This window comes from Anas platyrhynchos, chromosome 4 (assembly GCF_047663525.1).
Source record: "Anas platyrhynchos isolate ZD024472 breed Pekin duck chromosome 4, IASCAAS_PekinDuck_T2T, whole genome shotgun sequence".
NCBI lineage: Eukaryota > Metazoa > Chordata > Aves > Anseriformes > Anatidae > Anas > Anas platyrhynchos.
This window is the reverse complement of record NC_092590.1, coordinates 45206258-45234247: the sequence shown is the minus strand read 5'-3', so window position 1 is coordinate 45234247 and position 27990 is coordinate 45206258. Positions and strand designations below refer to the sequence as shown.

At 38.3% G+C, this 27990-nt stretch overlaps 1 protein-coding gene across 1 annotated transcript in view; it reads left to right on the top strand.

Moving 5' to 3' along the window:
• The window catches only part of FAT4 (FAT atypical cadherin 4), a 143029-nt gene that overhangs the window by 71085 nt on the left and 43954 nt on the right, over window positions 1–27990 (top strand). Inside the window, exons 2-6 of the mRNA XM_027456795.3 lie at window positions 2387–2518; window positions 5300–5561; window positions 8129–8479; window positions 12741–13663; window positions 14406–14580. Coding sequence (XP_027312596.3) covers window positions 2387–2518; window positions 5300–5561; window positions 8129–8479; window positions 12741–13663; window positions 14406–14580 — 1843 coding nt within the window. The remainder of the gene's footprint in view (window positions 1–2386; window positions 2519–5299; window positions 5562–8128; window positions 8480–12740; window positions 13664–14405; window positions 14581–27990) is intronic.

Genomic DNA, 27990 nt, shown 5'->3' with positions numbered 1-27990 from the left:
AAAGCATGTCTTTAATATAAAGTAGTGTCTTTGTTTACCTGCCAGGTGATTTTCTGGGATAAAACTATTTCTATAAAATCAATTATTTTTACTTTTTATTATCAGTCCTCCAGAATCGGACTTTATAATTAATTCATTTCTCACACAAACCATACCTAGCCATCTGTATCCTTGGATTCTTATTATTTTACGTGATGCATGCTGTAGGCAATGCAGAGCTCCTAACCCAAAACCCCAGAAGTTCTCATATATTTTTCATATGTTTTTTACAAAGAGCAATCTCTCATTGTGAAATTCGGTTCCGGTGCTGATATATCGCCAGTAGCTGTAACACTGTAGTTGTGCATGACATAAAATGGTATTAATAAATAAATTGCAGAGCTGTGCAGCTGCTTTAGCTTGAAACTGTACCTGGTGAAATGCAATACTTTCACCAAGGAGTGTGGTTTGTTGTGCCAGTTCAGGGGGAGGACCTCCTTGGCAGGTGACAAAATCCTTCGTCTGTCACTTCTGCTGTGTTTCTTCCCTTTCAGTGAATAATCGTCAGTCTGGTGCAGCAGTCACTATGAAAACCATCAATATTCTCTGAAAATTTGTGTCTGGTTATTTGATTGTTTGAATCATTGTTTGTGATGCTCTGGTTAGCACTTCTTGTACTTCTGTTGTCACAGATGTGAATTTCACAATAAAAGTTAATTTTTTTCAGTCCATGAAGCACAGTACCATTTGTGAATGATCAAAGGAATTATATATGGTGTAAATAAATAACAGTCTCCTATAAAAGGCCATTTAAAGCATGTAGGCCCAGTGTTTTGTTTGCATTTGCAGCAGATTTCTCTAATATTGATGTAATATAGCCTCTGTTTTTAAAGACTTGTCAGTTCCCTTTAATGCCATGGCAGGCTGTCTGTCTGTCTGAACCTTCTTTAGAAACTGCCTCAGAGAAGCAAGGTGAGATCCCTGGCTTGGGAAGCCCTCAGAGGATTGATGGCTTTGGGGTGCAGCCACTGGGATCTCGGGGAGAGATGCTACCAGCAAGCCTGGCTGACTCAGTTGTTCTGCAGACAACTGAGCCTCTGTCACTAACACTTATTTTTGGGATCATCCTGGTGATTGTCAGCATGGTTTGGCAATTACTGGTCTGCTTGGGGATGGGGAAAAAATTATGGCAGGTGACTAGGAATAGTAAAAATCATAGACTTCATATCACCAGGGGTGTCTGCATTGATCATACCCAGAGCAGGCCTGTATGTTTTCAACGAACTACAAGGAAAACCTCTGTGGACAATGGCATGGCAGCTACATGCAAGTAAAAAGTAATATTTTGCCCGTCGACCTAGGTATCTTCTTTAAGTCATCCATGTCTTTGCCACCCTTCCTGTGCAATGGCCCTGTCTACTTTTCACTATTCCTTAATGAGAAATAAAGACAGATTGGCTTCCTTCAGCTACTCAGTTTTCTCTATAGAGGTTCTTCAGAGTTTGGTGGCCATTTAATATTTTGAGACCAAAACCAGCCCCTTTTTCTGCACAGGAAAAAAAATAATTAAAAAATGATGCCAAATGTTCCAAAAAAAAATATTTGGAATATTGCATGTCATACCCAGCAATCAGGGAAAATAAAACTCTACGGCTTTTTGAATTGCCATCAGCAGAGCTATGAGAATTCAACAATCCTGCTTATGAAAAAAATAATAATAATAAAAAAAGAATAAATAATACAATCTTTCAGAAACTATCATTGCTACTTGGGAAGGCATACACATACAGCAAGTGAAAACAATATGTTTAGGTGTACATAAGAGAGTGGATGCTAGTTGCTGCTTCTAAAGTAACATTTGTGTTTGCAATTAGACAAGAGCTTTGAGAGAGGGAAAAACACATATATATGTATATTTTAATATAAAGTTCAAGGGTGTTTTTTCCTCCCTCAGAACTGAGAGTTGCCAATACATAAACATTTCAGAGAGAATTTTACACCACCTCATCTTTATGTCAAGCAGCATTTAATGGTTGAATGATCCCCTGCCCCGGGACTTGGCAGCTATCCTCCAGGGGCCGACTTTGGGGATTACAATGACAGTCTATCAGTGGATCTTTTCCAATATAAACTAGGCTAGGACAATTTAAAATCAGTCGCTATCAACAAGTCAAATTATCTTTATTTATGTTAGAGGTTTTCCTATGAGTATTTTCTAACAATGTGGAATTTAAATATCCAGAGGGGCTGTTCCTGTTGTCAGTGTTATTTGGGAATGTTCTAATTCATGCGATTAGGCACAATTTACCTGATTTCTTTCAAAATTATGTGATTTGTAACATTCGGGTCTAATCAACATCTAACTTGCAGTGCTCACACAACTTTTTCTGATTCTTCCTCTTTATAGGTGGAAATAACACTTCAGGATATCAATGACAACCCACCAGTTTTCCCCACAGATATGCTTGATCTGACTGTAGAGGAGAATATAGGAGATGGATCTAAGATAATGCAGCTGACAGCCATGGATGCTGATGAGGTAGGAGCATGGTTTCATATTTGAAGAACTGTACTAAAAATGCAATTCTGGAAATTCATTTCTTTGAGGACACTGCAACTAAGGAGCTGTTAAGAAACCAGCAAAAGCCTTCTGAGCTACTGATATTAAACAGCCAGTTGGCTTAGTGTGGGATATTGTAGTCTCTTGTATGTGTCAGGCAAGTATATCCAAATATAATTTAATGTATTCATTACTTTTGGAAATTAAGTTATGAGAAAGTTAATCATATTGTTTCTTTCACTTGAACTGATTTTCTTTACACTGGGGAAAGACCTAAAAAGTCAGTATGAGCATGCAAAGAAGCTTGTGTTGTCATTAAAATATAGTGTTACACTTAACAGCAACAAGTAATTCTTGCATTCAAATAATAATGTAATTCAACCCCCTCAGGAGATTTTTTTTTTTATTATTTTAATTTTTTTTTTGTGGTAGCTTGGTTATTCCTTCCGTGATTGTTAATTGATGTAATGAATCTTGCTTCTACATAGGGATGCACTAAAACACGCCTAGGAATGGTATGAATGATAAGAACTTATTCTTTCCTTTGTTTTCTGGGAGCAGTCTGATGTACAGACAGAAAGCAGGATTTTGGAAAAGTGCACAATCATAACAAAAGTTGTAACAGTATATATCTTCAGGTTAGGAAGAAGTAAATCTTAAATGGCCACTTTCTGCTGAGATACAGCAAACTGATATCTAAGATTTTAGCAATGTATTATGCTCAAGCCTCTTTTGTGACCATTCCTGCTGTGTTATGCATTTCTGTCTTCTTTTTTCACATGTGCAACCCATATATGTAGCTCAGTAAAATGCGGGTGCCTGAGCATGCTGCCTTTACTACATGCACAGCTGCTTTCAGAATCAAAGGTTTAACTTTAAAAGGGTGACAGAATGCTTAAAAATTATGGTTGAATGGTGTACATGAATCCCTCTTATAACTATTTTTCAATGATAGTATTAAGGCAGCAAATTTCAGCCCCTTGTCGGTTATAATAAAATCTTTGTAGAGATCTGAGAGACGATGTAAAGACAGACTCTAGCTGATAGATGTTACTAAAGGCTTTAAAAATTACAACAGCTTCTAGAGCTTTGCAAATTCGTTTCAGACAGTTGTTGATGGGAAGTTTCTATACAGCTTTGTAATAGGTTTCACAAACCTTTTATTTTGCTTTTCTTCTCACCTAATTGATGTAAAGTTACTTATTTGATTAGGCCAGAATCACATGTAGCTGCTGTTTTAGCTGTGCTCCGTTAGGAGAAGGCTGCCTAGTAAAACAAATTGTGGAGAAACTTGGTCACCTATGAAATCTTAAATTATTATCAGCTGTTTTTGTTAAGCCACACAATAACAGGAAAATGAATTACATACCCCAGGTACACCTGAGCACACAGAGTCTGTGTACACTGAAGCTCTGCGTGCAGCTGTCGGAGGCTGGGCACCTGGAGAAGGGTGTTTTCTTTTGAAATTTCATTTATCAGTTAGCCCAATTCGGCTCTTTGAAACAAAACTCCAGAGAAAAGGTTTGGCATGAGGTGCTATCGTAAGGCCAGATAACTAATGCTTTTCTCTCATCTCACAGGTACGAGTGAGTATTTATCTCCCTTAATTTGCTTTTTTAGGCAAGAATGTTTGAAACAGCTGTAATTTCTTTCTCCCTGATCTCTTTGATTGGGGTGGTATGTGGTGCCCAAACAGAAGGCGCGGGGGAAATGGCCAGCCGCAGCATTAGTTGCTCACCAAAACACACTGCTGGGCATCACCAGCATGTGGAGCACAAGCGCGCCACTCCAGAGGCTGCCAAATGCCAAACCTTCAGTGCCCATTTCTGATGGGGCAGGGCCAAGGCAAAACACATCGTGTCACTATGTTAGAGTTTTTTTTTTTTTCCCAAAGTTTTAATTTCAACCTTTAAGGAAAAAGAAAAAAAATGATTTTTCTGTGTAAAATTACTTTTCCTTCATTTTCTTTTTAACCAAAATGCTCAAAGTGCACATGTATCCCCTTTTTTCCCCTTTATTTAATTTATTTTTTTTCCACAAGGTCAAATGAGATATTTTGTTCAACCCCCAAAGCTAATGTTTTTGGCTTCCAGGGACTGGCAGCACAACCCAAGAGATCAGAACTGTGATTTCAGTGACACATGACTTGTCACTTCAGGGCTCCTTATTCATGGGGATGAATGCATTTCTTTGCATAAATTGACCTTTTGGGGGCTGCTGTGTGACACCTGTCAGTCATTGCTCCCATGAGTTTCTCCTTACCAGGAGCTGGTGCTTGGCTCCCTCTTTTTCATGCCTCCCTGTCTTCCTCCTTCCACACCCCACCTCCTGTGACTGAAGGAGAGCAGAGCTGTGCCCATGGGCAACAGGCTCATTTAATTTCACCTTCCAATTTAAAAGAAGAATAAACACTAGTCACTGGTAGAGGAAAGGTGTAGCATTGCCTGCTGATGCTGGCTTGAGGTTAAAACAGGTATTAGAGCTTTGTGGTCTTGGTTGGATGAAACCCTTTTATGAACAGTGGAGCAAAAACTATCTGAACAATCTCGTCATTTCACGTCTCATAAATAAAAACTGTGTGCGTAGGCATCTGTACTGGGGGACTGAAGCTGAGACTGGGCAGGAAGGCTGTTTATTAAAGGAAACTGTTCTGAAAATTTTCGCCAAGTGCAGTTACTGGAACGGTTCTTGCCTTACTGAAAGTTACGATGTGGTTTTCCTGGCAAATAACTTGATTTGACCACTTCTGTTTTTGCTTAGGGAGCCAATGCCCTTGTCACATACACTATTATCAGCGGTGCGGATGATAGCTTCCACATTGACCCTGAGTCAGGAGACCTGATAGCCACCAAGCGCCTGGACCGAGAGCGCCGCTCCAAGTACTCCTTGCTGGTTCGTGCTGATGATGGCCTGCAGTCCTCAGACATGAGAATAAACATCACTGTCAGTGACGTTAATGACCATATCCCCAAGTTCTCCAAACCAGTGTATTCCTTCGATATCCCGGAAGATACCACCCCAGGTAAATAGGAAATGACCCTAAAACTGACTGAAATTTTCTTTTCATCCATCCCGAGGGACTTGAGAAGGAGAGAGAAAACCTCTCTGACTTGTCCAGGAGGCAGCAGTGGTCAAAGGCATCTCTCAGATGGGATGGAGAGACAGAGAGAATCACATCATGCTGAAAGTCTGCTTGCTAGCAAATCAGTATCACTGGTGCAGTACAATAGGGTAACATTTATTTTGGGGAAATAGAGAAATAGATGCCACTCAAAACAAAACAAAAAAAAAAACAATAAAAGCCAACAACACAAAAACAAACCTTAGTTCATAGATGCAGAACAGGGATTATGCCTGTATCACAGTGGAAACCTCTGAGTGCTACTATTAAAACAAACAAACAAAACAAAGCAAAAACAGGAAAGTAATAGAGGGAAAAACTTACAGAATGGAAACACTATACTCTTACGGAAAAGATGCAGAGTCGATGCGAGTATTGAATGCATTGCAGATAGGATCACAAAATTAGTTGCCATTGAGCTGCTGATAATGTATACATTGATTTCTCAATAGTATTTCTGACACACACTTAGTTACTAATCCTAACATCATATTTTCTTAATATCGTCTTTGACTCCTAGTTTTGACGACTTTTTGTACAAAATGTGACCTTTAGATAATTAATTCCTAGATTCCTAGAATTAATTGCAAACCTTTTGAGTTGCTCTTTTCCTCTTTTAAAACTTGTTTCATTTGTGGTAGTGGTTTGATGTTTACAGGTTAGGTTTTAAGCTAGAAACTATTTAGACCAACTAACCAAACAACAACAAAAACTTTTCAAAGCTGTGCTATATATTGTGGGTCAAGATGAGAAATGAATATTTCTCTCAATAAATAGTTTCCAGTATTCTATACAGAGTGCTTGCATAAAAGCAGTATCTGCTTTATTAGTTACTGAAGCATCTTAGAAACTTTTTCTAAAACATAAACAAAGGAGATGTAAATGACATAGTGATAGCTTTGAAGCTTTTATTAGGGCTTAGACTCATGAGTGTGGGAGGCTCAGCTTGGGACAACGGAGATTACCCCCATGCCTCCAGCTTCTGCACTCTGTCCCACAGTGACAGTTCCAAAATTCAGTGGTGTTTTATGTTAAAGCAGTATACTGTAGTCAGCTGTGCTTCAGGAATTTGGAAGTAATCGAGACAAGACATCTGCGTAGCATTGGGCAGTTTGGTTGCTGATCCCCAGCTATGCTATTCCCTCTTGCCAGTCCTAGTCCTGAGGCTCAGTCTGTTTTAGCAGGAATAACCCTGTAAATGGTGAGCATATTTCCCTCCCTGTTGAGACAAGGCTTCTCTCCTTAATTGCTTATGTGGGGTATAGATCTGTGCCTTATACTGGGCTTAGTGGTGGCAGGCCAGTTGTGTGAAGTCATGCACAAGGAAGAAACAGTGTGAGGTTTCCCCTCTGAGGGTCTGCTTTCTATCCCAGAGGGTATGCGTAGTGAGTATCCCCCTTCCCCTTGCAGCCCAGCAGCATGGTTGCAAGTTGCACCTTCCTGGGGCCTCAAACACCTTGCGGTGTTTCCCTACCCCTGTGTGCTGCACAGAGGTTAGCACTGCTCTGATCCTTCTTTGCTGCAGGCCCACGAGAGGGTTGGTGATCCAATCCAGCTTTGGAACAGCCCTTTTTGCCAATTAGCATGCAATCAGAAATGTTAAAGCATTAGGTAATCAAATGTATGGAAAAGATACCAGAATATTCAGCTAGATTAAACAGAATTGTAGCACTATTCTTCATCCTGATGATAAGCAATTTTTGTTGTCACATTGCTCAAAAATAATTAACTGTGCTAGAGCAAATGTAATTCATCTGGTTCCAGGAAAAAGAAGTTAAATGATTAACTTTCTTGGAAATGAGCTGATCTTAATTATAATTAGTATTCAATATACTAAAAACTGACACTGAATTTCCAAACGTTAGTAACATAGGTCAGTCATGTGAATGCAGCTATGCAGAAACGAAAACAATGGCACAAATTCATAAGGAGTTGAATTTCAAAAAACATTGAAGAATGAACCCCTATAAGGTTTCTGGCTTTCTAACCGCAGTTACCCTGCTAAGGCACTTTTTTTCAAAAAGTAGGGCTGGGATTTTTGGTGTGAGTACTGACATTTCAGTTTTCTGCATTTAATAAGAAGTATATAGAAAGTTGCAGAACTTGTATTTGTCTGTGGAGAGAAAAAGGTCCTTTGAATAGCAGAAAGAAAATACAGAAAAGGAGAACAGCTATTTTTGCTCCAGCTGGTATCTGGAAATGCTCCCATTTAAAGATAAAACCAAATATCGTTGACCATTTATTGGTGTATTTTTTTCAGTTGCCATTGAAAATAAACATCATACTGAATATTATTCCTCTCAGCTTTGAAAAAGCTGTCACAAAATTTAGGCATACAATTCTGAGGCTTGAATGTTTACCAACCGACACCTTTTGTTCTACAGAGATGCTTGTTAATGAGCACCCCCTGCCCACGTTGGTGACGTGCCTTTTGTGAGTGACTTGTTTTGCACTCTTATGCTGTGCAGGTTCATTAGTGGCAGCCATCCTAGCCACAGATGATGACTCCGGTATAAATGGAGAAATCACCTACACTGTGAGTGAAGATGATGAAGAGGGTACGTTCTTCCTGAACCCTGTTACTGGAGTCTTCAACCTGACTCGTGCATTGGACTACGAAGTGCAGCAGTATTATATTCTGACCGTCCGTGCAGAAGATGGAGGAGGTCAATCTACTACCATCAGAGTGTACTTCAACATATTGGACATAAATGATAACCCACCAGTATTCAGCATGGCTTCATACAGTACGTCTTTGATGGAGAACCTGTCTCCAGGGTCTGCTATTCTCAACTTCAGTGTCACAGATGCAGATGATGGTAGGCTTTTCCTTATATTCTGATGATAAATGCATATTTCACGTTAGCAGTGTATTAGAAGATCGAGTAGAAAGGGCAAATTAGGACTATCCTTAGGATGCCATTGTGTGCTTACAATTACTGCATGCTGTGTAAGTAGAGGTAATTTTCCTCATATTTCACATCAGGGTTAGGAGGGTGGCTTCATATTGCTGTTGTGGCAATGAATTGCAGAGAAGCTGTGTTTTATCTAGAGCAAGTTTCAAGAATTAAGCACCAGCAGGCAAATTATGGTGTTCAGGTTGCACATTTAAGTAAGACCTAAACGTGCTTTCAGGTTTGTTTTTTATTTAATTTCCTGAACTGTACCATAACTTATAAGTATATCATTAAGAGGTTTGTGATCTACAGGGTATGGATAGCAGAGTTTAAAAACTGACTAAAAGAGATCATGGGAAATTTTCTCTTTAAAATAAGCTTTAATTTGGGGATTATTTATGACATCTAGAAGGTGTTAATGTGTTGGAGTGCTAAAGATATGATCTTTATAGCTTGCTTAAGCATTTTGCCATATAATTTATGCCCAAACAAGAATAATTGCAGAATATGGTCATAAAATACATAAAAGTGATTCCGTAACATACTGCACATTAAGTGTCCATAGACATTACTCAGAGTGACTTAATACAAAGTTATTTATAGCACTCACACTCACTTACAGGTGAAGGATATTTTGTGACAAATTAAGCAAACTTTTCTCTCAACTGGAGGCTCAGGAAAGCCTGTAATGTCTTATACTGAAATGTGGGCTTCAAGAACAAAGCATGTACACAAAGCAAGGAACCCCAGTTTACGTATGTATAACAACAGAGCTCATCAAGATTGTTCAGTGAAACATTTTTTTCCTCAGGAAATGCTTTGTTCAAACTCAGACATTTTTGTGGGAGCATTCAAATGCTGATGGATAGTGTTTTCAGTGATAAAGGGTTGTACAACTATTTTTGAGATCAAACTGAGAAAGTGAGAGAGAAAAGTTTCCATAAGATAAGCCAGCAAACTAGAAATTAGACCTTCATGATATTAGCTGTTCTTGTATGGATCTCTTCTTCATCACTCTTGTCAAAGATTTATTTTTTTGTAAGCTAACTATATATTGGAGGAGGAATTTGTACTTGCATCTACATATCCAGGGAAGTTATTGCTCCTTCAGGCATGTAGAGAAATGGGTTTGTGTCTCATCTATCCCCTCTTATAGATTGTCTTTTCCTCTCCAAATATTTTTGATTTCATCACAATATAAAGTGGGTAGAAAATTAAGAAGGAAAAAAAAACCTGCAAACCCTAACAACCAAACAAGGAAAAAGAAAAAGTTTTAAAAAATTAGGATTATGATGCTTGGCTTCAAACATTTTTGACAGTTAATTTCACTTAGCCATTATGGGTCTATTTTCCTTTTTTCTTGCACCTCATACATTATTTTCCATCTGCATGCAATGGATGTGATCTGTCATAGCACTGACGTATCATTTTACATTCATCATGCACTCAATTAGGAAGGAAGCAAATGAGCATTTGAGGAGCAATGCCATGAAAAGTAAGACAGATATCTTGCCTCTTACGTTTTCTGTCACACTGACTTTTCTAACAGGCTGGATTTAAAATTTAATGGGGCAGAAATTTCATTCCAAGAACATGCCAGGCTGAGTTCCCCAACAGAACTGCAACTTCAGCAAATGTGGTCATCTATTTATGTTTTTGTTTGAAGCCCCAAACCTTGTATCTTGTGTTTTCTTGAATTTATCTGGAGTACAGAAATAACCAGTATTATACTTTACTGCATGTGATTCAGACAGTGCATACAAATATGATTTCATTGATTATGTTACATGATCCCCAAATAGCTCTGAAAACACATTGTTTTCTAATGAGGTATACCTGTTGCTTTAGGATATACACTGATGAACAAATTCACTGTGATTGTGAAACAGCTCCCACTGTCATTTTCTTGTTTGACACACCGCTGGGATTTATGTCAGCTTGAACCATACAAATCCATAGTAAACATCAGCTCATCTACAGAACAATAAATGGCTCGGTTTCCTTAAATACATTCATTTTGAGACTCATATATTTATATGCATGTATATACATTTCCATATGTAATTAACAGAAAAATCAGTATTTCTTCTTGGGACAAAGCACACATGTGAATTTGTTAAAATTTTTCTGATGGCAAAAGCTGTCAAATTTCCGTTTTAGACTAGGAAGTTAGACTCTATAGCATACCTATAGACTATAGGTATTTTTATTTATGGAAAAGAAATAAAAAAGTAGGATTTTTTTTTTTGTCTCATTAAATAAAGAAAAATAGAAACAAGATCTTTAAAAGACCATCATGGAAACTGGTGGCTTCATGTCTGAGCTGTTACTCAGAGTTTTACTGTATTAACACTGGAATGAAATAAGCCCAAGCCTAAGTAAAGAGGATGCCCCTACATTCACCATAAGAAAAACCCAGCTCCTAACCTGGAGAGAGAGGGTGGATGAGGTACATAATTCCAGATTTGTGTGCTGTTTGAAACAGAATAGTTCAAGTGGCAGTCCCAGCTCCAGTGATATTTAGGAAAATCTCCTTCTGCTTCAGGAGAACCACAGTTTAATCTATATAAACATTAGCAATGTTAAGACCTATGAGAATACAGGACAAGGAATGAGAAGTTACATGGAGGTGAGATAAAGAATAAGTAGTAAATTTAGTAGGAATACACCACCATAGAAAACAATGAAAAAAATGTATTTAAAGTAGTAAAAAAAATAATAATTTTATTCTTTAAGATCTAATTCCTACCCATTTCCAAAGTCAGTCGTCAAAATCTTGAATTGCCAGAAAGTACTTTACTGAAATCAAAGACTTCTATAATTGATCATTTTAAAGTACAGCTGGAAAAAAAATGGAATAGTACTACATTTTCACAGTAATTCACTTGGTCAAAGTAACATAGAAACACTAATATCTGGCATACAAGTGTATTTTTTTTAAATTGTGTTAAAATATTTTGTCTTTCATGTTTGGTTCTATTTACTTTTTAATTAAGTTTCTACAAGAGAAGAAGAGAAAGATGCCAATTAGAGTAGCCACTCTAAAAGGCAAGTAGGACTAGTGTTCCCAAGTCTGAGCTTAGTAAACACCATTGATTAAAAAATCAAATACAGGGGTAATTTTGATATCTAAACAGTTCAGTTGGAGGGAAAAGAGCTCCTGAGTAAAAATGACTAAATGCGCAAAGAAGTAATCAGCTGCTTAATCGGGTGTCTTGGTTTCTTTGCAAGAAAATGTGAGTTTGAGGGGTAAATGAGTAGTGAACATTTTGTTAATCTGCTAATCATAAATCACGTTCTTCATGACCCAAAACAAGAAGAAAAAAATAAAATTAATTAAAATATTAATAACATGAATGTATACTATGTTTAAAAGTGTGTATATATGTAATATATATACATGTATCTTTTTGCCGTATGGCGTATTTAGGGACATTTCGTAGTCTTGTCAAGACTCACAATGCATTTCCCTTACCAAAATTATAAATCACTCCCTGACCATAATTGCTAGTTATGTTTCAGTCATAAGATGAAGGCTGTTCATCTGGTATTTTTGAACACTATTCCATGTATGGTAAGCATACCTCTCCACTGTATTCACTCTTGGCCTGCTCCATCTAGGCATGGCAGTTTCTGTTATTTTGTTTGTTTTTAATTGGGTGGAAGAATTCATAAAATAATTAAATCAATGATAACTTTGTAGCCTAGAAATGGGAAGAAAGGAGTAAAAAGGCTGTTCTGTAAGAAGCAGAGCTTTTGAGTCTTGGTTTCTGAAAGAAAACACTTTAAATCCTTTGTCTGTAACCATCATAGATGGAAAAAAGTACACATGTTCTCACCATGTGGCTCCTGCTGAAAGAAGTACAGAGACAAGCTCTGATGGCCATTCCCTCAGTGGGCTCTAGTAGGGCACTAATTAGTGCCCTAATTAGTTCCCTTTAATTAGCAACATCCTTCCCTGTCTCTCTTCAACTCATGTCAGAATTTAATTATTTCAAAGGCTTCTGTTCCACCATGAAACTCTCCTGAAATTAGCTGATGGATTCAAAAATGATGATGGGGAAGCTGAACAGGCAGCATGATCATATAATCCTTATTTAGATAGGAAATGAGGCTAGAAACATTTATATCTAGGTCAGTGAGATTAAATCATGCTCTTACCTTTTTTCTCCCGCTCCACCAGGCCCCAACTCGCAGCTGTCCTTCAGCATCACCTCTGGGGACAGTGCAGGACATTTTGGCATCGACAGCAGCGGAGTGCTGAGCATCCAACAGCCTCTGGATCGGGAAAGCCAGTCTTTCTATAACCTTGTCGTGCAAGTCCATGACATGGCCCCTCTTCCAGCATCCAGGTACACAAGCACAGCCCAGGTTTCAATTATTCTGCTAGACGTGAACGACAGCCCGCCCAGCTTTATCTCTCCAAAGCTGACCTACATCCCAGAGAACACGCCAATAGATACGGTTGTGTTCAAAGCACAGGCAACTGACCCTGACAGCGGTCCGAACAGCTACATTGAGTACAGTCTGCTTAGGCCTCTGGGAAACAAATTCAGCATTGGCACTATCGATGGGGAAGTCAGGCTAACTGGGGAGCTTGACAGAGAAGCTGTGTCCAACTACACATTGACCGTGGTGGCTACAGACAAGGGTCAGCCATCCCTTTCTTCATCTACAGATGTGGTAGTTATAGTCCTCGACATTAATGATAACAACCCCCTTTTTGCACAAAAGCTTTATAAAGTAGAGGTGGGAGAAAATACTTTAACGGGGACAGATTTAATCCAGGTGCTTGCTACCGATGGAGATGAGGGTACAAACGGGCAAGTCCGCTATGCCATCGTGAGTGGAGATACCAATAATGAGTTTCGCATCGACTCTGTGACGGGAGTGATAACAGTTGCTAAGCCTTTGGACAGAGAGAAGAAGCCCTCCTATACATTGACTGTTCAATCCTCCGATCGTGGAAGCAGCCCAAGGACTGACACCACAGCAGTCAATATTATTCTGAAGGATGTCAATGATTATGTTCCCACATTTGAGCTTTCTCCATACTCTGTGAATGTCCCTGAGAATTTAGAGACACTTCCCAAAGTCATTCTTCAGGTGAGTACGTTCAGCAAATAAATATGTGTTTGCTACAATTATTAGTGAGCCTTACGATATGTTGTTAATATGTAGTGTCTTTCTTCCACAATTAAAAAAAAAATAAAAAATTGAAAAGTTCTCTTTTGGCCATAATCTAATATGCTTTGGTTGTTTTGTTTTCCTTTTTGCTTGTTAGTTGTTTTTTACCAAAATTTTATATTAGGCTTTGAAGGGTCTTTTTGTGTCATTTTTTTCACCTGACCTATCTTCCTATGTACACTGGGATTTTAAGAGTTTGGTATATTCCCTCATCTCAGGCTCAACTTTGATGCAACAAGTCTCTCAATCTGATCATTGCCTACATAGGATGAGGCTCTGATCCAAATGTTGAAAGAGTACTAAATGGATTCAGACGGCAGGACATGCAGTGCTTTCTTTGATACTCAGCTCAGCCTATACCAAATCATCTGCGGTTTTCACTACATCCCAATGAAGCCTTTACTATGTTTATGCTAGAGAAAAATAAGTAATTAACTATTTAAAAATTTTCAAACAACGCTTTTGAGTCCATCACCACTGTGTTAAGTCATTTTACAATTACAGCTAGTTTATAATAGCCCTTAAGGCACTGGGTTTAATTCAATCCATTAATTTGGATTAATGTCATAGAGAATACTTTTTCCTTCCCAATAAAATTGTACAGACCCTGCATTTACCAGATACTGATATTTCTCCCCATATCTTTGTGTTGCTATTGTAGGTTGTAGCAAGGGACGATGATCAAGGCCTAAACAGCAAGCTTACCTATGTTCTCGTGGGTGGAAATGAAGAAGGAGCCTTTATTCTCTCAGCCAGTGGAGAGCTCCGCTTGGTGCAGAGCCTGGACCGAGAAACGAAGGAGCAGTATGTTTTACTCATCACCGCTGCTGATTCAGGTAAAATGTGCAATTTTTTACCTGGTTAAATCTTGTATCGCTTGAAAACGTTGTGTTCTAGGTGTAAAAGAAATACTTTTATGGTGGTCTGAAATTTTACTGCATGGAGATTCGTACCCAAGTTTCAGTTTAGGTCTCTGGGGTGAAATCTGGGCTCATACGATGTCAAAGGGAGTTCAGTTTCTGGAAGTCAGGATTTTATCCTTATGTCTGGTTGCACGATATTAGGACTCACTACAGCTTTAGGCGGGTTGGTTTATTTTCCCCCATAGTAGTAAGTGATCCTATGTGGGTCATGACAGCTTCATGAATGGCAATGAAAAACTGTATAATGTTGTCGTTGGAAATGTGCAGACAGGTCAAATCAATGGCTAGAAAACAGCTATGGACTACTCAGTTAATCTTACTGAAATGTTACCCCTGAAAAGTAATGACAATTTAGATTTCAGCATTTTAATTTTCTGCTTTGCTCAGCATCCAGTCTTACGTTTGCTCCAAAATCCCTAATGTATACTAAGTTCCCTCAGTTTAAAACACAGACATGAATTCTTGTTATGAAGATTAATCACATTTTTACTTTAGGTGTCTGAGCATAAAATTCTGGTTGCAGATTTGGGTATGAATATTAGTAACAAAGACATTCTTCATCATATTCTGGACTGATCTCCAGTCCCCCAGAGTCTGATGGGATGTAATTTATTGCAGAATTTGTTCTTACTTTCTAATAATAAAAATAGAAGCAATCCTAACTTGTTGACAAGTTGATGCAATTTTGTTTTCTGCCATATTGTGTGCAGGATCTTATGTCAGTGACAATATCTATGGCTTATATTTTCCTATTGCAGCAGTACTCAGGTATTTCACAGTTTGGGCACAGCTGAAGCTCTGAAACACAGTTTTAGGACTTGACGTATCATTTGTCTTGTACTTTGGCTAGATATGTTATATTGCATTGTATTTTTACACTGGCTTTCCAGTGTAAAGTATAGCTGCAAAGTGCTCACTTGTGAGTTGGATGTGCTTGAGCTTGAATATCCTTATGTTCCTCAGAAGCTGAGGCTGGATATAAGAGAAATCAGATCCTTGATGCCTGTTTACTGTCCCAGTCCAAGTTAGCAGGACTGGGCATCAATTAGGACCCTGTAAAACATAGGCCTACACAAAAAATACGTACTGATAAGGGATGTGTCAAGTGGCAAACAATTCTTACTCTTCCCAGAAAAAGGAGCAAGAAATCTGTTTCACCCTATGCCTAGTACCATGTATAAACCAAAAGTTTGGCAATAGCATAATCTTTTCCTAAACTCTGGTTACTAAAAAATATGAAATCCCCCCCAAAAATTAATCCAACCATAGCAAATGAAAATATTTATTTGGGTTGGGAGACATCTGAGTTTCAACTAGTCCAGAGGAGATTTTAGTTCATGAAGTGTGCATCGGGCCTTTGCCTTAAGTAGCTGACAAGAATAGCAGCATATTTCATTAGTTCCTATGTTTAAAAACACAGGTATTATGCTGATTAGGAATAATTTGAAGATTTTTTATATAAAATAATAGCTATGTTATCATAGCAGCATATTTCATTTGTTCCTGTGTTTAAAAACACAGATATCATGCTGATCAAGCATAATTTGAAGATCTTTTATATAAAATAATAGCTATGTTATCATAATGCTAAATCACAAGATATTACTCCCTCTTGTCAATATTAAAAGATGCTAGCAAAAGTGTTCAGAAACAGTTGCTAAATAGTAACTTAAATTTAACTGTTTTACAGTATTTGTTTTATTTAAATATTTAATTAAAACAATTAATTAATTAATTATAATTAATTATTATAATTAATAATTAAAAACAATCAATATTTAATTAATTAATTATATAAAATTAAATATTAGATAGAGTATGTTATCTAGAGTAGCAAAAGTTTACAACCTGACTAATGCATAGGCTTTATATGACTTGCTATATTTTTTACCAACCCTGTGAATAAAGTTAGACGGTAACTTTTGATCAGACTGGAGACATACCCTAAATTCATACTATCAAAGAAAGCATTTAAAACTGTTAGTTATGATTTATCTAAACTAAAGCACCACGGAAAATCTCATGGTCCTGTAGAAGTCAATGCCAAAACTTCCCTTTATTTCATGGAAGCAGGTTGTGGACCACAGTTTTAACAGGTACTCTGAGTACTCTAAATATATTACATGCTGAGGAAATTCTATGGGATCTCTGTTATGTTTAAATTAGTCATACTGAGTTCAGCAGTCTATGTGGTAAAGAACACTCTGGCATATAATTTGTTTGAGGCCTCTTAAGGAGTGAGGTTGTCACAATAAGGTGGAACAAACAGACCAAGCTACAGACTCTGAGATCTCTGTCTAGCTGTGTCTCAAATTTTATATTACTATATATTACATTATCATATGTTAAATGTACATGCACTACCGTGGACATTTGGCAGCCGAGTTAGAAAAATATTATGGAGGAAGAAGCCTCATTTAAAAAGAAGTTGTAGCTTATCAGAAGAAGAATGTATTACTTTAAAATATACAAGGTGTTTTAAAAGCTACCAGTATGGGTTTGTGATAGATTTCCAGGTGCTAACATACTGACCTTTGCTAGTTGGTACATTCATTATATAAGGTAGTTCTGGCTGTACTACCAAAATTATAGCAGTCACACTATCGTGAAATGTGTAAGAAAAGTGTTTTAAATATTACATTCTTGAGCAGCTGAAAAAAAATTATAGAAAAGATTCTCACAGGCATGTCCAGTTCTTTGCCTAATGTAATTATTTCTTTCTAATATCTTAGCTTGAATTTGTTAGATAATGCTTCTGTTCCTAGACAGCAGAATCTTACATAGAGTAAATTCAGTGAGAAACACATACAGAACTGTTCTGCTCTACAGGAAAGCAGTGCCTGCCAAAATGTTGAAGAAAGCAGGCGTGTCTGAATTCATCCACATCTGTATTATCTCCGAAAATAAATCAAGGGAAAGGTATTCTACTTTGCACTTTGAGTATGGCTTTTATTAGCTGTAATAAACAGTCTTTCTGGTTGCCTTCAGCAGCCCAAGCAACAGGCTTGCCCATAGATGGTGCCTCTTATTTAGTTTTATTTTTTTCCAGATAAAAATCGTGGTAGACATCCAGATGCAGTTAGTTCTGGAAATGTCTGGGTAGTACATCAAGGGCAAAATTCTTCGTCCAGCCCACTTCCCATTCTTTTTAGGATCTACATCTCAATTTTTATATGCTGCACTGGCTAATTTAAAACATTCAAGGATGATACCTTACTCCTATAGAAGTCTATGCCAATTCTTGCCTTTGTTTCAAAGAATCAGACGCAATACATGCTTAGAAGCACCTTTAGACATAAGGACTGATGGATTCTCAACTTCTTGGATGTCTTCCTGATCTCCCTAAACATAATCAAGGATTTCTTACTTATGTTTATTATCAGTTCATCAGCTTGTGACTGTGGTTCTAATAGTTCTTTTATAATGTTTATGGAGAAGTTGATGGAAAAATTATTTTTCTGTAGAGGTGTCAGTCTAATATATTGAAAACAATTGATGGTCTTTCTACAAGGCGTAGACACTTTGCTCATGCACACTGCTTCACCCCGTACCTTATGGGTTTTGTAACACATACTGGCGGGATGTACCCTGAGTCTATTTGTAGCAGATGGAGGATTACGACATGGCAAAGCATCAGCCCTCATATGTGAAGCATGAGCTAGCTAGGCTGCGTGGGATCGGGTGCCTGTGCTAGCTGAGTAGCCTCTAGGCTTCAAAATGCCGTGCAGGCATGCTCTCCCGGAGCCTGGATTTTGGTCCAGGACATATGAGAAGAGTTCATGAGTTACTGAGTATTAAGAGTTGAGCTGAGCTGCTCATAAGAGTTTTGGGCAGGTGAGACAGGGAATGCTGGCATGACAGCTTGCACCAGCGATGGGAATTGGGCACTTGTCGGAAAAATGCTTTCCCAAGGATTATTTTCAGACCAGAAGCGAGTGTCATGATCTATGTATCGTCCTGGCTCTGATCCAGCTATTCCTTGACTTGCTGTCCTCCATCTAGTCCTCTAGGTAGATCTTGGGTCTACAGAGTTTTCCCTCTCCCCTGGGGGAGGGCAAAGACTGATGAAATGTTTTCAGGTGCTTAGATGAGTGCGGCAGATGACACAGTGAGTTGTGGCCACACAGTCTGCTTCATGCCCAGTTTCCATGACACAGCCTGCACAAAGGTTCATGATTTCAGCCTCTTCCCTCACTTTTGCATTTCCACCTTACTGCTTGGTCTCAGGAGACTTCTGCTCTAAGCAGTCGGGTTTTACAGAGAGGCACAAAGCATCTTCCGGAGCTGTACACCTGTGGCTTTGTTTGAGAAATAAAACATAATTCAACCCCAAAGTTCACCCATCCCAATTTAGAGCCCCTCTTGCAGCACAAGCTGTAGACCAGAGTGTGTGAATTATAAATACAATGACAAGCAAAATGATGGACTGTGGAATAACACGATAGTGTTTAAATTGCACATGCTCCCCCAAAATATCTGCTAACATAAACGCCAAGAAACCTACGTGCAGCTATTTGAATGTGTCTTTACAGGACTGTTTCTACCATATAAATCATTTGTTTTGCTTAGCTCTACCCTTCTTCGTGGCAAAATGGTTGGGAAAAGAGACTTTCTAAATTATTTTTTTCACCCCATCTGGTGGGGACCCAGCAATGGGTAAACATTCAGTCCTGGCAGCGTGACAAGGACTGGTGAAGCTGCTTTTATCATCCGGGGCTTTAACTCTTTGAGCCATTTTCTGGAGAAAATGTTAGCATTCCATCAGTCCTCCTCCTTTTATTTATTGGTCACAGGGAGGTAGAGTAGCACATCTGGAAACCTGCTAGCTGCCCAGGACTACTGTTTAAATAAACTGCAACCAGTGTATCTGTTTTGGTTGAACAGAACGGCATGTTGCCACAATAAAACCAAAATCACAGTGTGATGTTTCTAATTAGCTGCATTGCTGTATGTTTTTTAATTATTTTGTTAAATAACCTATTTACTGATTTAGATGATAGTTCTAAAAGAAATAAATCAGTGGACTGATAAATATATTTAGTTAGTTGATCGTCTTATACCTCGCTGGCCTGTGGAAAAAAAACAACCATATGTTTTTTCTTTACAAAATGTTGGCCCTCAACTTATGCATTCTTTCCTTCAAGAATGCAGGAGGGCAACCAAACATAGAGGTTATATCCTTCTCAGGAATTCTCATTTGACATATGCTTTTGGTTCTCTTCAATCTTAAAATCAAATTAAATCTGACAATGCAGTTGTATTGTTCTTCTCACTCTTTCGTTTGACACATTTTGAAGTATTTCCTGGTTTGGGGTGACAAGTAAAGGACGACTGTATTTTCAAATTAGAAAAACTTCAGCCTCTTTATTTTCTAGTAATAGTAAGAAAGAGTCTCAAGGGTTAACGTTTTGTGAGATTTATATGACAGGGCTTAAAGACATTTATACTCATCCTGTTTTCTTAGCATGCACTGTGTTTCTACTTAACAGGCAGTCTGCAGTGTGAAAAGATATTGCCTTAAAAGAGTGAGTTGTATTTTTAAAACAAATTCAACTATTTTTAAATCTTGGTGCTCTCAAAACAAACAACTCAAAAATCTCCTTTAGAAGTGTCCTGTTTTCCATGTTTTATATGTTATGTCTAAATATGCACATCACTTCGGCCATTGGTGAGCTAAATGAAGCTGACATATGCTTACCTTGGTGCTTAGCAGTTTACATAATGAATGCTCTCTTCTCTGCTCTGTTTTATGCTACAGCTGTTCCACAATGAATGTTGGTTTCTATCCCAGCCCCATTTATTTCCATGCTGTTAGGGAAGCTCTTCCTCATGCCAATACTATCTACTTTGAGCCTGGTTTTGCTATTTTACTAGTTGTATTATTTTTACTATTATGCTACTGGTTCTAAATCTATTGTTTTAGTAGTTTTGCATGATTTTATTTATTTATTTATTTCTGAAGCACACTGGAGGAGAACTGGCAGCAGTCTCATCAGGGAGTTTGCAGCATTTATTTTGTGTTACCATCATCTAAAATCAGGAGAGAGAGGGAAATCAATAGCATCTTTTTTTACTTGTGGGAGGCTAATAGCAGGATCCTACCCTTTCTGAGAGCCTAGAAACTCTTGGCAGTGTTTTAATTTTTCTCTAGAAGCCAACAGGCTCAGAAAGATGTTTAGGCAGCAGGAGTAAGGCAAAGTCAGTTGGATGTCCCCCAGGGAGTAATTGTCAAGGAAGAGAGTGTATTCATGTCTATACGATGTGACATATTTACTCCCCAGAGGAGATGAGGCTTTAGCCCATCCCTTCAGAGAACTGCCCTACAAGATGTGTAATCCAGCCCCAGAATACCATTTGAGGGTTTTGGTCTTTTATTTCGAGTTAAACCTTCTTTATTAGATCACTTTTTTTCAAAATAGTTCATCGAGAGTCTCTGGGCTAAATCCAAGTGTATGTATTCCATGGGGTGGGGTGCAGGAGAGGTGTGTGTTCGTATTGGCAAAGGGCTTAAGCTGATCAGCACAAGCTAAAATACCTATGAAAAGAAGGAAAGTTACTTTTTCACTTAGGTTAAAATCACGGGCAGAACTTCAGCTTTGAGACCAACTTCAGCTGATGGCAGATTTTATTTGGACAAGGCAAGCAGAGTTAGAAATGTGTGTTAACATGTTTATCCTCTTTAGTTCAGGCATACTTTTGCTACTTTTAGAAAAGTACTCAGTTAAGTACGTGCCTCTCCATTCAAACATTTCTTGTGTTGAGATTGTAGAGAACCCAGCAAGTCATTGGCAGGTTTAGTTCAAATGAGATCATCTGTTTTTAGCTAAAGGTTGTTGAATGAACTGGTTTCCATTTCATTGTCTTCTGGTTTTGGTTGGGTTAGAGGTAATATTCTTCTTTTGTTACATCAAAAATAGTCGTGAGAATTCCCGTATCTATTAATGAATATAATTTGATGCCCTGTAGAAAGAATGAATAATGAGTGTGGATGATGTTATTGCTTGCTCTCTCTCTCTTTCTCTATGTATATATATGTATATATATATATATAGCATTATAAATGAAAGAAAGAGGAATATTCTGTATTTCAGTGTTGTTAGTTACTATACAGGATTTCTTACCAGAAAAATATTTATAAAATATTCTTGTATTTGTTTGCAAAAATAACAGAGAAAAAAAAAAAAAAGAAAGAAAAGACTACAAATAACAGCTTTGCCAGGCATGTATGTGCCATGAAATGTTGAAGCTGATTTCTGCTTCTTTTTAAAGGGTTTATTTAATAAAAGCATTTAGCATCATCTTTAACTCAGTATTACAAATTTATCTGATTAATGACAGAAAATATTTAAAATTTTAATGATAAAAGTGTTGAACTACGGTAAGCTGGGATCGACTGTACTATGTACTGTATTGTATGGAAGACATAGTTCAAAGAGCTCTTACCACTCAGTTTTTCAAATAGCTTATCTACTTAGTAGGGATGGTTCTTCTCCTTTATTTCCATCCATGCTTTTTTTTAGACAGCTTGCACTGCTGTGAAATACGTTGTGAAACACCATTATTTTCTCAAGTTCTTCAATTGTGTCTTTAGTTTCTTGAATGTCAGCACACATTCACAAAAGATTCATTGACACCTACTGTAATATGTAGCAAATACAAATGGGATTCAAGCATGAAATGTTTATTCATAGGCCAAAGAAGATTAATACAAACTTTTTTTTTTTAAAAAAGTTCCTTATTTGCTTTGTATTCTTTCCCTTGTTTTTCGCTTTCTCACTTTCTGCTTCTCTTGTCTGTCATGAATATATTTCACCTACCTTTGTGCTTCTACTGTGACCATGTTCCCAGTTCACATCTGGTTCCATTGGCAATGGTTTCCTTCTGCCACTGGTCAAACAGAAAGTACCACCATGCTTTATGGATTTTGGATTACCAGCTTGACCAGCAGTCAATCCTGCTCAAATCAGCATGAAGTACATTAAACAAGCTAGATATTCTCTTGATCCTCAGTGTCATCTCTTGTAGGATCTTAAGGTCTACTTCTCTCAGCCCCACCACCATTGCAATACAATTTTATTATATATATGTTGGACTGGCATGTATATATGTCTGCTGATTACCTGTAAATGGTTGTGGATGTATAGAAGGGCAGTGATGAAAAAATGAGAATTGAACTTCGGAAATATGCTAAGGAAGTTTAATTTTCTTTGAGTTTTGCACAGTACAGCAAAAATATTGTGCATTGTTGATCCAAATGAATGAGAACAAGACTGTCAGACATTTAAGATGCCTTCAGTGTTTTCCTGGCTATTTTTTCTTTACTATTATTATTTCTTAAAATGTTGTTGCAGGTTAGAGGGGGAAAAAGTAGGTATGTATGTTTGGAAAAAAAAAAAAAAAAAAAGATTCATTTATATAAACTGGAAACCAAGCAAGAATATAATGTTTAATTTTTAGGATTTAGCAGTCAATAAAAAACTTCAAGGAAACAAGAGCTGTTAGTTCAGTAATTCTGAGGTTGTTACACTCCTCTCATCTATTCATTCATCCATCTTGCTATGATTAGCTCGGAACAAGAGTTGAAATGAAAATTAATGTAAAATGTTTGCCCTCCTGCTTACATCATTGTTATATGAAATCCTACTGCAAATGTGCTCAGTTTGCTGAATATAATTTGTTTTTCAAAACAGTAAGATAACAAAAGTAGTCACTATGCTATGGAAGGAAAAATTTTCAGCCTTTGATAAATACTAAGACTTTTCCAGTCATCATGATCTTAAACTATTTTCTAAATCAAATATAACACCTCACAAATTGAAAGTTCTCTAACTGATTCTTCAACAACAAATCTACAATTTCAGGAAGCTTTAATTACAAGGATAAAATCAGTAAAACATGCACATATGGCCAGAACACTTATCCTGTTGGTTAATCTTTGCTATTTATAAAGGGTGTTTTTAAAGCATAATTCAAAATCATGCATTACAGGAATTTCGCTGTGGGATATTCAGGAGTCACAAGCAGTCAAAAACTGACTTAGTCAGCAGTCCCTGCAGGAGCCAGCTTCTCTGTTTTTTCTGTTTACAGCAATAACTTATAATAAGGATAAGTAATTTGGTGGTTTTAAGAAAATATTTTTTTTTTAAATCCCAGTGCCTTTCTTTTAAGTTGTTCTTTAAATCTAGCTACAGTCACCAGAGGCCCTGGTGGTGTGTACCATCATGCCTCCCCTTGGAGAACTGCGTGCACTGTGGAAACATGGAGGTGCACCCTAAAAGCAGTCCTGCACCAGTTTTTGTTAAAAGCATTATATTCTTGTTAAAAGCATTATATTATATTATATTATATTTGTTAAAAGCATTATATAATAATATATATATTATATTATATTTTAGGGCCGGTACTTTTCAATATTTTTATAAACGATCTGGATGTAGGAATAGAAGGTATTTTGAGCAAGTTTGCCGATGACACTAAACTTGGAGGAGTTGTGGACTCGAATGAGGGTGGAAAGGCCTTGCAGAGGGATCTGGATAGGTTGGAGAGCTGGGCGATCGCCAACCGCATGAAGTTCAATAAGAGCAAGTGCTGGGTCCTGCACCTGGGACGGGGAAACCCTGGCTGCACGTACAGACTGGGCGATGAGACGCTGGAGAGCAGCCTAGAAGAGAGGGATCTGGGGGTCGTGGTAGACAGCAAGTTCAATATGAGCCAGCAGTGTGCCCTGGCAGCCAGGAGGGCCAACCGTATCCTGGGGTGCATCAAGCACGGCATCGCTAGTAGGTCGAGGGAGGTGATTGTCCCACTCTACTCTGCGCTGGTGCGGCCTCACCTCGAGTACTGTGTGCAGTTCTGGGCACCACAGTATAAAAAGGACATGAAACTGTTGGAGAGTGTCCAGAGGAGGGCTACGAAGATGGTGAAAGGCCTGGAGGGGAAGACGTACGAGGAACGGCTGAGGGCACTGGGCCTGTTCAGCCTGGAGAAGAGGAGGCTGAGGGGAGACCTCATCGCAGTTTACAACTTCCTCGTAAGGGGGTGTCGAGAGGCAGGAGACCTTTTCTCCATTAACACTAGCGACAGGACCCGCGGGAACGGAGTTAAGCTGAGACAGGGGAAGTTTAGGCTTGACATCAGGAGGAAGTTCTTCACAGAGAGAGTGGTTGCACACTGGAACAGGCTCCCCAGGGAAGTGGTCACTGCACCGAGCCTGACTGAATTTAAGAAGAGATTGGACTGTGCGCTTAGTCACATGGTCTGAACTTTTGGGTAGACCTGTGCGGTGTCAAGAGTTGGACTTGATGATCCTTAAGGGTCCCTTCCAACTCAGGATATTCTATGATTCTATGATTCTATGATTCAGTTGTGAGAAATTGGCCTTAAGGATTTTTCTTGTGAAACTTACTTGGAAGAAGGCACTTTTTTGCTCTGGAATTAAGTGCAGTTCTTGCAAAGAAACCTGTGGTAGCTCCATGGATCTTTTCTAGGCACCATCCCCAGTGAGTGACCTGTACCTTAGATGTTAACAGATTACAAGTGTTTGTCGAGGGTTGGAGGGTTGTACAGCACATGAGATAAATGGTTGTGGCTTTTGTGGAAGGCAAACAAAACTTGACAGCCACGAGTTGCTGCCATCTGCTTATATCAGAAGCCCAGCATCCGTCTGCATTCTGCAACCAGAATCTTTCAGCCTTTCCTTCATCAATTTTAAAGTTTGCTAAACAAAAGTAGCAATGGGGGAAAAATGCTAAACTGGAGGAATATAACAGCTACTGTTTTTCAGCTGAATAAGTTATAAATTTATAATAATGTGGATGGGTGTAGAACAAGGTTGTTACATGGAACCGTTTGAAGTTGGGGCATACTGTACTTTTATTTTCAGTCTTTATTTCTGTTCTGCTGGGTCTGCTTCTGTAATAGCATTTTTTTCTCTGTTGGTAAACAACTGCATGTAACTTGTTCTGATGAGCAGGTCAGAGGATAAGAGAAGGGACAGGGGAAGATGTGCGTACACTGAGGAACTTAAAACTGTGCACACAAGTCCCACTCTTTTGATAGTATAATCAGCTATCAAGTAGCTGAATAGCATATTGCAGTTCAGTGTTGCCCCTTTTCTGAAACTGCAAAGCTTAGAGAATCCATAGACTGCAGTTATTCAAATAGGAAATTATCAAAATGTAAAAATTGTGTGGATAGAAACAGTTGAGGAAGCCCGTAATGCATCATTATTTGGGACAGGGATTTCTTTTTCAGAGATAAAGATGGTGTCAAAACATTCCTGAGGATGTGTGTGCACATGTATATATCTAAGTGGGGCTGAACTTGTAATTGCATGAAAGAGCCTGTACTCTGTCTTGTGAAGATATATAAAAAATATATTTGATGACTTGAAATGATGGATGTATTCACAAATTTATGTCTGTTTGTTCCCAGCTTCTTTAGTCTAGGAGGATGAAGGAAGTTGTTAAGGTTTCTAATATCTGATGCAGTAATGGAAAGTCTCATTGGGTGATGCTAGCAGACATGCAGAGCTACCCGAGCAGCTGCCTTGTTCTCATGAAGTGAAAGCTCAGTTAAATCAGATTTGGGAAGCTTGAGGTGTAAATGCTGCTGCTTTGTACCCACTTATCTATCTTAAAATTCAGATCTGACACTTTCAGAAATTTGTGAAAACTGGGCACATGCGTGGTTTCATTTGCCATTCATCTGTTGAAATGAATGAAAGTAGGGCTAACTTCTAAGCTTCTTACTACACATGCTTTTTAAGCACTTATTTCAGCTTTTCCTTTTAAGATTTAATAGGAAAGCATGTATGAAAAAACAAATAAGAGGAAAGCAAAGTACAGTCTGTATATTCAGCAAGGGTGAATATTTGTGGTGCAACTTGTAAAACTAACTACTCATTTTGCTCATTTGCATATACTCTTGTGTTCCAGGTAAATTAATTAAATCTCATCCATGTTTCAAGTACATTCTCTTCTGTACTGAAAATCAATTAGTTGCATTTTAACTTACTTTATCTGCATGTTTATTTTAAAATTCCTCACTTGTGTGAGGCTCAGCACACTCTATCTGCATTTAAATGCATTTAGAAAGATTGGCTGCTTTATTATGAGACAGGCCTTGTTTACTTGAGTGAAAAAGTTAGTGCTCTGTAATAACACATACAGCTTCTAGCCCTGGGACTCATTCATTGAGTGTTTGACTGCAGAAGTGAAATCCGCTTTGTTGCAAAGCAACACATTTCAGTGAGGCAAAAATTCCACTTCTGTTAAATCGCTTTCCAATTTTCAGGATAATGATGTGTTTAATTTACCACAAAACATGGTAAACTGCCTGCAGTATGAGTTTGGATTAGTTGTTTAGATTCATTTTATTTAATTTTAATCCTTTTTTTTTCTTAGTAAAGTGTATCTCTAGTTTTTTACTTAAGTTTATTGTTAGTTTTCTAGCACTTAATTTCGATATTTTAACGCTGGCAAAAACTTTGTGTTCCTGGTTTCTGAAAGGAATGATAGTTTTACTATCTGCTGTGCTAACTATGGCACAGACAAAACCCAGGATCCATTAAAACTTCAAACAATTTGTGGATAGTGTTCTGAGCACAGTCTCCTATTTCTAATTTGTGCCATAAGCCATGCAGTACCCCACTGCTTAGAGGATTTCCAAGCACATCATCTTTTCCCAAAACTTCTTGAAGCAACTAACTTCTAGTTACTCTCTAACTTCTCTTTAGGTCCAGTTTTAACTTCTATAGTGGCACATTTCCAGCATCATCCTCTTTTTGTGGCCAGCAGCCACAACTGAGGACTGGTGGATGGGGCAGAAGACGTGCTTGGCGATCCCTGCCAGTTCTGCCTTGCTGAAGCAGGCAGAAGTGGAGGGTAAGAGAGAAGAGAGCTCCTGCCCCTCTGCTACTCCCTGCCCACCCCGTGGTCCCCTGCTGCCATTTTGTCACATCACCTCCTCAAACATTCCCTACAGAGAGGGGAGCTGCGACCCACAGCTGGATGAGCCCGAGGTGGCCTCTCATAACCTCGTCCTGCAACTTGTCCTCCACCACAGGCCTCCAAGGAGCAGGCTCCCAAGGTCTGCTCCTTCTCTCCGTCCCCAGACACATGTTTACTTTGCAGATGTAAGCAAAAAGCTTAAATTTTTGGAAGAACATCCGTGGGAAGCAATTTTCTTCCTGAACTCAGCGTTGCTATTTTGACACTATCCCAGGTTAATCTTTATTTCAACAATGACGTGTGGACATTTGTGGGGCTCTCTGCTTAATGTATATGTACGGCTGTCACCTAGAAAATAAACTGTTCAGTTCAT